We start from the raw sequence: 13,547 nt of genomic DNA on the forward strand, positions 1-13,547 counted from the left end.
TTGAAATTTCGAAACATTTCGAAACAGTTATGACGTAACAAAGCCTTGTTTACTGAAAACAAGTGACTTCGGCAGTTTGATACACACTCCAAATCACTGATTCAGTTTGATACACGCTCCAAACGACTGATTCCATACAAAAGATTTTTAAAGGTTATAAAACTTCATGAAGCAGTGTTTCAAAAGCACCCTTCACTAACAGATTGCCCTTCACAGAATGGGGAGGAGTATGCTGAAGAGATCTTAGATCTGTACCATGAGGCGCGCTGGGACAACTCTCAAGGCTCTCAAGTACATCTTTTGGAGTGGGATGGATGACATAATAGGCCGGATGCTGCTTGTGGTGTAGGACCATATTCCATTTGTTGACTTCATCAACTTCACACTCCTGTGGGTGTCTGGATCCTCCTTCACACTGGGTGTCATCAGGGAAGACGACATCAACTCCGACTTCCCAGAGTCCACACCATCCCCATACCATACCATCCCCAGCAGCCATCTCCCTACCCATTCTAGGAAGCCTCATCTTTCCTGGACCCAGTGATGATGCCTGAGCCTGCCACGGAACCAGAGGTCAAGCCATTGCCCGCCATGGACCACAAGCTTGAGCCACCTCCAGCCACGGAGCCAGAGCTAGCCACATCGTCTATCCCGGAGCCAGATCCAGATGCCGTATCTGTCCAGGTGTCAGAGGCGTTGGGGCAATCCACCCCTGAGCCAGTGGAGGAGCACTGGTTCATTGACATTGAGACGGAGCCAGCTCCCCACCCTCATCCCGCCCCTGAACTCAGTCTGTTCCTGATAACTTTGTTTGATGACCTAGCCCAACCTGTGATCTCCCCATCCCTTTGTTCTCATCCTCTCCGCTGGCTCCGTTCATTCATCTGGATTCGCTTGCTCCGCTGGTGCCTCGCAGACTCTACATAGGCTCCGCCCATGTTGCTGACTCCCTCCAGCTATCCTCTGGCCTCCAGCCTATATCTCTACTTCGGCCCTTCAGCTCCGCCTTGGCTCTGCGCTCCCTCTGCACCACAATTGTCTTGGGCTCCACCATGCTCACTTGTCCCTAGGGCACCTTGGTCTCTCATCGTTCTAGTTTCGGCACACTTCTTGGCCTCCAGCTGCACCTCAACCTGCCACCCCTCCGGCTCCACCTTGGTCCTCACTCCCTCCAGCATCGCTCCATTCTGCCAGGCCCCCATCTCCTCCTCGGTTCTACTAGCCATTGTCTCCATCTTGGACTTCTTACTAAAGACTTTATTGTCTTTAGAAAGTGTGTGGATTATGCTGCTACTTCTCCTGTTGTTCTCTTGTGTGATTCTCTCAAAGTGGATCAAAGACTTTATATTATAGTACCTGCGTCAAGCGTCTTGGATTGGACCATACACAACATGACACAAAGATTAATTTTTCTACTTCAAAATTTTACATTTAATTCAATGTGTTACTTGCATTTCTTTGTAATTATTTGTGAAATTTACTAGCAACGTAGTATACACAGAACTACTCATCAAAATCACACAGATTTTGTACAAATTTGTACAGATACAGTACTCTCTTACACATATCTCTCTTTTTTTCTATTTTGTTCTCCATCTTTCTGTCACTCCCTCTCTGAATCATCTGCTCATGGTCACCATGGCCATAGATGTCAGTTGGCAGGAGTTATTGCCGCTGTCAGTACAGGTTACCCATACAACTTTGCAACTGTGTGTGTCTTTTCTAGCTAGAGTGTGTGTATGCGATTGCTGTGTCAGAGTAAAGAATGTAATATAATTACATTAGTGGTCACTATCTGGTCAAAACCCAACAGGAAAAGTGTTAAATGATCATCATTAGACATTTAGCACTCTTTTTGTGTGTATTAAGATGGCTACCATTAGTTAGGCTATGCATTTTGACAGCTCTCATTTGCAGTCTATTAAATCTGTCAGCATTTATGGCCTCAAGTAATTATTTCAAATTGTCTAATCTAAGACATTTAATATTAAGACATTTCTATTAGTAATTAAATGTGACAGATCATTAATACATACGCTAAATATACTGCTAATTAACTGAGAGCAGTGGTGTGTGTGACAGATGAACATGATCTTAACAGCATGTTAGGGTTGGTTACACTGCCTGTTCACAGGTCAACATGAAGTGACAGGTTCATGACATAAGGAGAAATATGTGTGGAAGAAGGCCATAGATTTATAGTGTATTTCACGGTTTTGCTAGTAGGAGTTGTAACTACATTATCTGGCTGCAAACCACATTTTTCTCCATTGACAGCCATTCAAAAGTAGTTGTTTATTCTGCAATTGAAAGTAATGGGAATGCTAACAGTCTGCTTTTTTTCCCAGGTATCAAAGGCCTACTTGAGTCTCTCATGGTTATTTATTTTCACTCTGTCCTTAGGAGTGGCAGGACTACCGGCTAACATGGAGCCCAGATGAGTTTGACGGAATGAAGAAGGTCCGTCTTCCATCCAAACATATTTGGTTACCTGATGTTGTTCTTTACAACAAGTAAGTCTCAAAGATCATCCCATTTTTAGCTCTTGAGTATTTATTTATCTAGTCAGATTATTACTGTCTTTATCATATCGTATCCTTTCTTTTCATCACCCATTTGTTTCTTCTGTCAGTGAAGGGTAGATAACATCCCTGCTTATCAATCTTCATCTCGTTAGCAGTGTTCCTGTGTCACATTACATGACCTCACTGCAAATAAAGCATGTTCCTCCTCTCTCACTGTCATGTCATGTAGTGGAAGATATTTTAAATTCAGCCTAGTTAATACTAGCATCCTTCCTGTGTTTATCTGTGTGTATCATTAATAAACCTTGTGAGACACACCCACAAGCAGGCCCTAAACGCTAAGGTTTAACTAAATGTTCTTGGCAGATTCAAGAACTTCAAGATACTTTTAAAGTAACAAGGTCAGGCAGTAAATATGAAAAAGATTGTATTAAAACTATAGCCACATGTCTTATGACATTATATGTTGGGACAATGTAAAGTGTGTCCCTTGAATTCAATGTGCCATCTGCAAAATGTGCAAGTTTAAATGTTTGTTGTCATGATGACGTAAACCCTCAAACATTCACACAATATGTGCAAAGTTAAAAGTATAGCGGAGGATCTTTCCTAATTTTAGAAAAGACCCGCCCTCTCCATTAAAAAAAATAAAATCAAAAATGCACATGCGCAACACTCTATTTGCTCCCGAGAGGGAACGCCTACTAGCAGTGATTTTAAATGGATTTCTCCAAATAGCATGACAAACTTTACCTGTCTAGTAGAATCTTCGCGACTGCGGCATCAGTGGGAAGCCCAACCTGTGCTTTTAGCACACGCCAGCGTGTAAACGGCCTTACGTAAACATATCACCAGAATGATTGACACTTAGGTGGACCAATAGTATAGGCTACCCACCCGGAAAAAGAAAATCCTCCGCTATACCTTTAAAGGTACAATATGTAAGAGTTTTGTAATAAAATATCCAAAAATCACTTGCACAGTGTGATATATTTCCTGCAGTTTTGTACTTACAATATCCCAAAAGTTGCCAAAGATTTTTAATTTCAGAGAAATTCCAATTTTAAATAATCCAATTTTAATTTTCCGTCCCGGAATCCCTGTTCACTTGTCGCCTGTCAATGACGTAATATCCGCGTTATCCCTGGTTTACGCTCGTAGTACTGCCATAGTAACCATGGCGACAGACATGGATAACTGCGTAGTGCGTAATGTCTAGCTGCACGCTGTTGTTGTTTCGTTCAAACATTATGGACCATGGCAAGCAGACTTTGGGAAAAAAGGAGAACTAAAACGAGGATCATTATCAGCGTGGCGTTTTCGAGACGCCGAGAGCTCCACGTCCTTGACAAACTTTGACTTGACAGAGCTCTTGTATGTACTTTATTAGACAGGTGAGCACATATACATAAAACTAGTTCAACATGATGAAATGTTAGAATATGATCTGTATGTTATTCTAATGTTGATCTAGCTTACTACATATAACCAACAGACTAACACATAGAATAACATTATAACTTTCAATACACTCAAATGCAGTTTAGTGTGACAGTGTAGTAGACCAAGTGAAACAGCGCTGCGTTACCTCACAAGTTTAATTCGTCAAATAAACTGACCTGTGCGAGTATTAATTCAGCACTTGCGGGTAGTCCTTATTCCTTTATATCCGCGGGACTCGCGTGTGGTGCTGATATGTCTCTCATTAGCAATCTATACAACAGTCATGATAAAAACATCAATGTATTCACTCATAAACATTATTAGATCCATCGGCTTGACGACAAGTTCCATAATTCCGCAGGTTTTGCGTCATCAACCTACAGTACGCCTTTGTAAGTGGTCAGCGACCCCTAGCGACGAAAAAAATTACATGTTGTATCTTAAAGTTAAAAAACTGTAATGCACTATTTACATGAAGCAATCTCTATCTATACATTACATCAGTATTGCATAACCTAAAATGTATCCACCTAGAAAAATATTCCCACCTGAAAAGGACAATTTAGACAACTGTAAAGCTTTCTTTAAAACAAACCTTCTTAAGTAAAAATTGTATATATATCCATTGTAAGTTTTACTGTTACCGTTTGTGCCTTTAAAAAGAGACAAGGCTAATTTATTTTACATGATCACCATTATGGCACATTTGCTGTTGATTGAGCTTCCTTTAAAGTATTAACCACCTCATAACCCCTCTGTCTCATTCCTCATCAGTGCTGACGGCATGTATGAGGTGTCTTTCTACTCCAATGCTGTCGTCTCCTATGATGGAAGTGTCTTCTGGTTGCCACCAGCAATCTATAAGAGTGCCTGTAAAATTGAGGTGAAGCACTTCCCATTCGACCAGCAGAACTGCACTCTGAGCTTCCGCTCGTGGACCTACGACCGCACAGAAGTGGACCTGGTTCTGCGCGCGGATGTGGCTAGCATGGACGATTTCACGCCCAGCGGCGAGTGGGACATCATCGCACTGCCCGGTCGTCGAAACGAAAACCCCATGGACCCAACCTACGTAGACATCACCTACGACTTCATCATCCGCCGCAAACCCCTCTTCTACACCATCAACCTCATCATTCCTTGCATCCTCATCACCTCGCTGGCCATCCTAGTGTTCTACCTGCCATCAGACTGCGGGGAGAAGATGACGCTCTGTATCTCAGTGCTACTGGCCCTCACTGTGTTCCTGCTGCTGATCTCCAAAATCGTGCCACCCACGTCTCTCGATGTCCCTCTGGTCGGGAAGTATCTGATGTTCACCATGGTGCTGGTCACGTTCTCCATTGTTACGAGCGTGTGCGTGCTGAACGTGCATCACCGGTCACCCACTACACACACTATGCCTCCGTGGGTAAAGTTGGTGTTCCTCAACAAGTTGCCCACCCTGCTCTTCATGCAGCAGCCGCGAAACAGCAGCGAGCGACAGCGTCTGCGCCAACGCCGTCGTGCCAATGAACAGCAGGAAGGTGGGCGAGGGGGTCTGGCTGCCGGGCTCATGGCGGGACTGGGCCTGAGCGGCTCTTCCTCAGGGAATAAAGAGAACAATGAGGCGTGCACATGCTATGTGAACCGAGCCTCAGTGAAACAGTTTGGGGCAGAGTTGGGTGGAGGGGGTGGCGGAGGGGGTTCGACAGATGGACTAAACGGGATAAGGGAAGGGGGGAGAGAGGCCAGGGAAGGAGGTTCGAATCCATTGCAGAGCTCTGCTCTACCTCGGGGGAAGCAGCAGCCCCCTACGGTCCTCACCCAGGCTCTGCTGGCCCAGACCTGCCCAGGGTTCGAGGAGGCTGTAGATGGAGTCCGCTTCATCGCAAACCACATGAAGAGCGAGGACGACGACCGGAGTGTGAGTCATTCTCTTTCATAATCACATCTTATGAGTGTGCGGATGAGTGGTTTCACATTAGCAACAATAACATGCTATCATTCATAGAAGTCATAGTTTAAATAATGCTTCCTGTTCATTGTTGTACCTTAAAGGATAGTAGTGGCACTGACAGAAATATGAGATGAAAACATTTCCTCTTGTTCAAACAAATAACTTTGTTGCTAAGAAGCTTAAATGTATTAGGCCTGCACGACTAATTGAATAATCATACAATCATGGCTGCTGTGATAGATAACCGATGACCGTAATAATTATATGTAATGGCATACTGTACATGTTGTCATCAATTACTCACCAACGTCATTTCAAACCCATAGGTCTTTCGTTCATCTTTATCTTAGAATATGTTCAACACGAATATATATATTTTTAATGACACCTGAGATTTTTCTGTCCCTCCATAAAGTGCTTTTTTTCAAAGACACGTTTATAAAAGATACTTAAATGCCCTGCTTAAACTAAGGCGTAATCCTGGCTTAATCTAAGCCCTGACTGTGAAACCAGGCCTATTTGTCAGTCATACAGACAACATATATTGCCTACAACATTTTGAATTGGGCACATATCTGTAACACTAGTATTTGATCCCATTTCTTTTGAGCTTACTCCACAACTGGACCTGTGTCTGCTGAACTGTACAAATGAAGAGATAACTGTGTTGATACAAAAGTGCTAAGTTCATATAATAGAAGCTGAGCTGAACCAAGCAGTCACTTTGCAGTCATTTCTATGTCAGTATTGATATTATTTAGCTGCAGTTACAACTAAAAGAAAGTTGGAAATTATACAAAAACCTGTTAGGAGTGAGCAATAGATTACGCAGCCCTGACTCAAAACTTGGCATTCATTATGAGCTCAGTGAACGCTTACACACGTTCCTACAGACACACTCAGATCAATATGCAGCTCCATACTTGTGGTTTAATAATCTCTGATGTGGAGGCTTTGACAGGCAAGTCCTAAAGCATTAAAAAAAGAGATGTGGTCTTTAGCCAAAGCACAGCTACACATCAGCACTACACTCACTGTTGGCATTTAAATGGCTTACAGTCCCATTCTGTCAAACACCGTCTGAGTCTCAGCATTACTCACGTACGAGAGTAGCAGTTGTGCTGGATGATACGAGAGGTGATTGTTTTTCTTTTTTTTTTATAACAAAGATGTGCATTTTAGAAGCCAGGTGATAGAAGCCAGTTGATCTATTTGTAGATAGTCTAGGTCGGAGGTGATCAGATATGAAAATATCTCATTAAGAAGATATATGAAAATAGATTAAAATAGATATATAAAAATGTTTTCCCTGTAATGTGGGTGGGGTGTACACACAAATAAATACAAATATAAAGATAATATAGATAAAAAAATAAAAAACATATAGATGATAATGTATATTAAATACAATATATTTATTAATAATATAATATGTACTAAATTAACACAATTCTTAATTGTTCTATTTTTGTAATGTATTACTTATTATCATTTAAAAAATATTTTATTTAAAATTACAATTACATGAATTCTATTTTATGGTTCATTCGATACATATTATATTATTTTATCTTTTAAATGGGGCACTTTCATAGCAAGAAAATTGCTGAATAAGATATTATAGATGTATGGCTAGTGAGTTGGTTTCTTTATCTTTCAAATTATTTTGATGATATTGTTTAGTTCGAATCATCAGCAATAAATTTCTTTATAACTCAGCAATATTTTTAAGTGGGCTTGAGCAGGTGGTTTCTCTTTAAGAGCAGGAATACAAGTCAACACGAGGTAAAATTAACAGCGCTCAGTAATTCTGTCAATCATCTCGACCTGAACACAGTTTCATTCCCATGGTAACAAGGCGTCTCCATGCCAACTCCCTTGCAGCCTTTGCCGTGGTTACGGTTCAAGTCCCCCGTGTCTCACCTCATCAGAGCAGTGTGGCGGAATGAAGTCTCTGTTCACATTAACCTTTTCCTTCACCCTCTTCTCTCTTCCCTTCCCTCTCTATTTCTCACCCGCTCCCACACATTTGCATTCAATTTCCCATCTTATGTTTACCTCTCAATCTTTTTTTTAACCCCACCCTCACATTTTTTATCTGACTCATCTATGTCCTGTCTCGCTTTTACATCTGACATCTTCCATGCTTTTTGACATTTTGCCTTCTTAAAGGGATAGTTCACCTAAAAATTCTGTCATTATTCCCTCGCTCTCCAGTCTTTCTAAATTAATTTGCTGCTATCTTTACCCTGGAACTCAAAGGGGAAATTTTGAAGAGTCTTGCAGCCTTTTGCAATGTAATGAGTTCAAAGCTCCAAAAAAAAAAAGAATACTTTTCTTCGCTGATTCATTGTTATTCATTCCTCTCTGCTGCAGCTCTCAAATCAAATATGGCATCTATGGCCCAGGTTTAACACCATGACGTATGGTCACAGTCTCATTTAAGCAGACCTTTGAATGGACGTCATAAGGTCTGTCCATACTGCAGCAGATTCTGGTCAAGAACTGCCCACTAAGGAAGAGCAGCTTGACTGACATGTATAGAGATCAATCATAATTATTGTTATTTAGGGATGGGGATATGAAAAACATCATGGCTGCGTCCGAAAGTTTTAAAAAAATGCATTCGGAGGACGCATTCCATAGAAGGAACAAGGCATCAAGGCATGTCCGAATCCGATGTTAGCTTCACTTCCTGTCTCCTGAGATACCTTCATTTTATTGATTTTTGAAGGCAACATAGATATATCCTTTGTTACCTTTAATATCCTACAATCATGTGCTTTCTATTCTGTGACAGTTGTAGTTGGTGGTCAGTTTTATATAAATGTATACCAACTTTTTCCTCTTTTTATGTAATTTCTAGAGAGAAATGACTATTGTAGTAATTCAATATTTGCTTATTTATCCCCAGAGCTCTGTCTATTTTGCTGTAGATACATTAACATTAACAATGCCTCAGAAGTCTCTCTGAAATCCGTTTCATAAGATACCTTCGTGCGCGAATGCTGCCTACAAAGTCATTGCCTGATAGGTCAGGCAACAAGTCACTGCTTAAGCTTTCGGACACAGACTATACCAGGGTTGGGCAAATAAATGTAATAGGTGATGGGAAATGGTGTGGGAAAAGGTCTGGGAAATGGTCCATAAATTTATACGAAGGCCTATAAAATCTTCTCATTTTAAGACTCTCATCTCGAGCCAACATTCAATTTTCATTCAATTTTCATTCATCAGTTCTTTCATAGATTCAGTTCTTGTTCAAAATAACTAATTCGGTTCAAATTAATTGTTTTCCATTGCAATTCATCCTTACATTCAAGTCCAGATGCCCTGTTTGCTTCCTCAGTATAAATTCACGAATTACATTGTAAAAGCATTCTCTATTCGAGTTATGTGATCTAAAAGGAAATACAGAGAAAAGGAGAGCATGATAAGATACTTGTTTTTTTTACAGTATTCATTAAATAATGGAAGAATTTCACCCTTTTCCACAATTCTTTCTCTCTGACCTCAGTTTTACTTTAACACATGTACTGTACATAAGTGTTCATTTAATATTATTTATATAATATTATAGTATTTGGGTAATATTTTTATTTTATTTTAAGTTTTATTCAATTTACAATTTTATTAAATTTAAATGACATTACATTATATACAATTTAAATTGATTTCAGTTTGTTGCCAAGGCAGCATTTCTAATTTTCATTGAAGCTAAGTTTTTCAACTAATATTTGTATTTTATTTCAGCATTATTTTGATTAATGAAAACAATTTTTAATAGTTTTAGTTTTAGCTAACAATAACAGCACTGTTCTCTCAATCCATCCATCCCTACACTCCTGTTTCATCTGCTGTTCTTTTTATGTTACAGGTGAGTGAGGACTGGAAGTACGTCGCCATGGTGATCGATCGTCTATTCCTCTGGATCTTTGTGTTTGTGTGTGTCTTTGGCACAATCGGAATGTTCCTTCAACCTCTGTTCCAAAACTACACAGCCAAAACTATCACCCACACACCTGGCTGACTAACCACCAACCCTCGCCACACCAATGGAAGCTACCCACCATCAGTCGCGACAGGAGGGCGAAGGGAGGAGGGGGGGTCTGCCGAAGGGGAGGGCAAATGTCACTCTGGACTAACCTTAGGTTTATATGAAACTTTTTTGGAATATCATGCAGAGTGGGGATTTTGTCCAGGATTCTCATTCAGACCTTTCGTCCAGTCCACCTTCCCCTCATTTTTGGTGAAAAACCACACAAGCCAATCGGAGAGAAAGGAGACACCTGTTTACTTTGCTCAGCAGCCAATCAGCACTCTTTTCTGCTAATAGAAAGCCATCCACAGCCCACAAGCTCTGAAACAAGCAAGAGTCACATGACTTCCGTTTGTTACCTGTACATGCAAGCTAGCCAGACAGGGATGAACTTAAATGCCTGCTCTAACATGATTTCTATCAGATTTTCATAATTAAATCTGTCTTATTTCTTTCTTACGGTCTAGAAGCCTGTCATGATCCATGTATTGCAAATACAACAACATTCTCATTTCTGTGTGAAAACGAGTGTCTAGTCCTTCGAAAAGTGGGCTTCGATGCAGTATTGTATTATTATTCATATGATTAATGTGTGAATTGTATTACTGCAACACACAACATAAAGAGGGAGGATGCCTGATAAGATCAGAGTGAGCTTGGTAATAGACAATGACTCTAGGATTGGTGGCACTATGAAAACAGTTATAGAAGTAAAAAAAAAAAAAAAAGCCCCACTAAGGCTCTGTGATGTGGGAGAGGGTTCCCATCCATAAAAATGTTGTCCCAAGCCTTGTGAATTTTCAGTACAACACTGAACAGATGAGCGATGAGCTCAATGAGTCCCTTTTGCTCCCAAATACTTTACTGAGGTCTGTCGTGGGTCGGACAGAATGGTCAATACATAGACAGACTAGTCTTAAAGAATCTGAGAGTTCAAAATTGAGACACTGAAAGACTAAAGTGACATAAAAAGTTGTCATGATTCTGACCAGTATGGCCTCCTTTATCTTCCTTTCATTCCCTTTATCTCTTTCTGCTATCCTTCTCATTTAGATATCCTGTTCATATCAGTCCCCTCACACCACATTACTTGCACCTTAGAAATACATAATAGCTTCTCATGAAAATATAAAGCCATTGATTATGACTATTCCCATGTTCAAAAACACATTAAGGGTTAACATAAGTTTTGATAATACTTGATTTTATTTGATTATTTACTGGATGTAAAAATCAGTGACCATGTGCTTACAAATTGGCAGACTTCAGCATGATTTGAATGCTTGTCATTCACAAATGACATGCTTGTTTATTTATTAAGCATTTTGGCTAATTTGATAATGCTTTCAGATATTAACAAGAGTACAGTACTCTCAGCTCCGTTGAACACAACTGATTTAAATATTAAGGTAAATTCAGGTAAAAAGAGATTATATAAAATCAGATTATATACGCAGAGATTATATAAAACAATATAATTATATAAAACAGATTACATAAACAAAGTGAACCAATATGCTAGCATATATCCTCTGCTAATTGAGCCTCCATATCCTTCTTCCTATTTGCATATCATATCTTGACCTTAATGAATTCGAGGGCCACTATAGCTGGCAGTTAAGACTTTAGGTGTGGATTTCTCGAACAGTTTCATCAATACGGTTCATTAAGTAGGGAATCTCCAAAACTCATCTTTCAGAAAGCAGATTATGCAAAAATGTTCACCAATGGATTACATTTTTTTCTCGACTATATTTCCTGAGCGCTTCAAATGACCTCGCACTCATGCTATCCTGCTTTAGTCTTTCTCATTCCTCCTCTTATATTTCTCTCACCAGCACTGCTCTGCAAAAAAGCCCTTTTTACAAACCACAAACCTGCATAGTACAGTTGCTCTATTACATTATCTTATCCTGACCGTTAGCTTAAAAACAAAACAAAAAAAAGGGCGAAAGTCGTGCTATAAATGCATTACTTTTGTCTTTGTTTGGACTCCAAATGGCAGGAGGTTGCAGTGACTCGCCATGTCTGTGTGTTCACTGTGTGACATCAGCGACAGGACAGAAAGTCGGTATTCACCACACAGGGTCGTGTCTCTGTGCATTAAAGCATTCTGTCCATGAAAGAAGCAAATCGGCTTTCATAACCATAAGTGCTGAAATCTCTACTTCATTAGAGGAAAAATTTAATGAAGGGAAGAGACAAAGCATCTCCCAATATATGTTATGCCATGTCACGATCAAGTATGCAATAATCCAGAACTGTGACATCACAATGGTTCTTGTGTCAAAACATCTGTGCGTTGGCCAATAGGAGTGCACCTTCTTATTCACACTGGCACTCAAATGCCCGCCTCCTGTCCTCACCTCCCTCCCTTGGCTAACTGATCACATTTATCCTGTCCAATAAAGATTAGAAATTCATCAGATCTTTGTGTTTGATAATTCTTGGCCTATTTACACAAATCACATTTGTGTTTCTCTGTTAGGGCAAGTTGAAAATGTGTTGCACTGAATGCAATGTCAGTTCTGTTTAAATCCTCGAACAAGATGGTTGAGAGAACTTTTGGCTTTTGTGCTGTTCTGCTGCCCAAGGACTTCTTTACCAGTCTCTAAACTCACATCCGTTGGCATTGCCACCTCCTGACAACATGATAAATTCATGTCTTATTTCAAGTTGGCTGCGCATCCTCCTTTATGAAAGCTCCTCGAGCCAACTTTTGATGAGAGCAGCTTAGAGAAAGGAAATGCACGTCCACATATTATATTAATGTGACCTTCAGTTTATGCTACATGAAACAGGACCTTGCTTTTGTATGTTCCAACATCCCTGGTGACAAAAATAGTGAATGCTTCATGTAGAATGCAAGAAGATATAATTTGATTGAATAATAAATGAGCATCATCATGTAGTCTTTCCTTAAATGAGTGAGCTACTGTCTACAGTCTATTGTCTGCAAACACTAAGAATCAAGTTTCCCTTCTGGACAACCAGAGAATGCGAATTGAATGCGAATTTTGTTCAGCTTTGATTCAATACTGCCCTCTAATGGACAAGACTCAACTCACTATCAGGGCTCATTCTTACTCAGTACTTTGTCATTTTTGTCTTTTGATGAAAATTCTATATTTTATTATTTTATATTCATTCATTCTTAGTACATTTTTCTCAAAATAACATATAAGATAGGAATAGCAAATTAAACCATACATTTAACCTTTAACATTTAAACAGGCCTACATGCATAAACAACATATGATAACTGTCCTTGTGGAAAAATGGAGCTCCTGCAATAACATTATAATGAGCACAACATTTTAAACCATGTTAATTCTATCTATCTAATATCTATCTATCATCTATCTATCTAGTATCTATCTATCTATCTATCTATCTATCTATCTATCTATCTATCTATCTATCTATCTATCTACAGACAAGTCGACAACGTTGTTAAAACCATATCCATTCCCACCCCAGACAGCAACATTGGCCCAGATCCGGCCCGGGCCACATTTTTGGATTCATGATGTGTAGGCAGATGTGGGCCTGATCTGGGCCAACTATGTTGATGTCAGGGACGGATCCACGAAAACGTCTA

General features: G+C 39.9%; 1 protein-coding gene across 5 annotated transcripts in view; it reads left to right on the top strand.

Annotated features, from left to right (window-relative positions):
- Positions 1–12,772, top strand: part of chrnb2 (cholinergic receptor, nicotinic, beta 2) — a 31,347-nt gene extending 18,575 nt beyond the window's left edge. For all 5 annotated transcript variants that reach the window (XM_079625076.1, XM_079625077.1, XM_079625078.1 and 2 more), the window contains 3 exons: positions 2,404–2,513; positions 4,743–5,874; positions 9,785–12,772. In XM_079625076.1, coding sequence (XP_079481202.1) covers positions 2,404–2,513; positions 4,743–5,874; positions 9,785–9,937 — 1,395 coding nt within the window. In that variant the 3' untranslated portion in view covers positions 9,938–12,772. The remainder of the gene's footprint in view (positions 1–2,403; positions 2,514–4,742; positions 5,875–9,784) is intronic.
- The last annotated feature ends 775 nt before the right edge of the window (positions 12,773–13,547 follow it).

Source organism: Phoxinus phoxinus (genome assembly GCF_949152265.1).
Source record: "Phoxinus phoxinus genome assembly, chromosome: 10".
Classification (NCBI taxonomy): domain Eukaryota; kingdom Metazoa; phylum Chordata; class Actinopteri; order Cypriniformes; family Leuciscidae; genus Phoxinus; species Phoxinus phoxinus.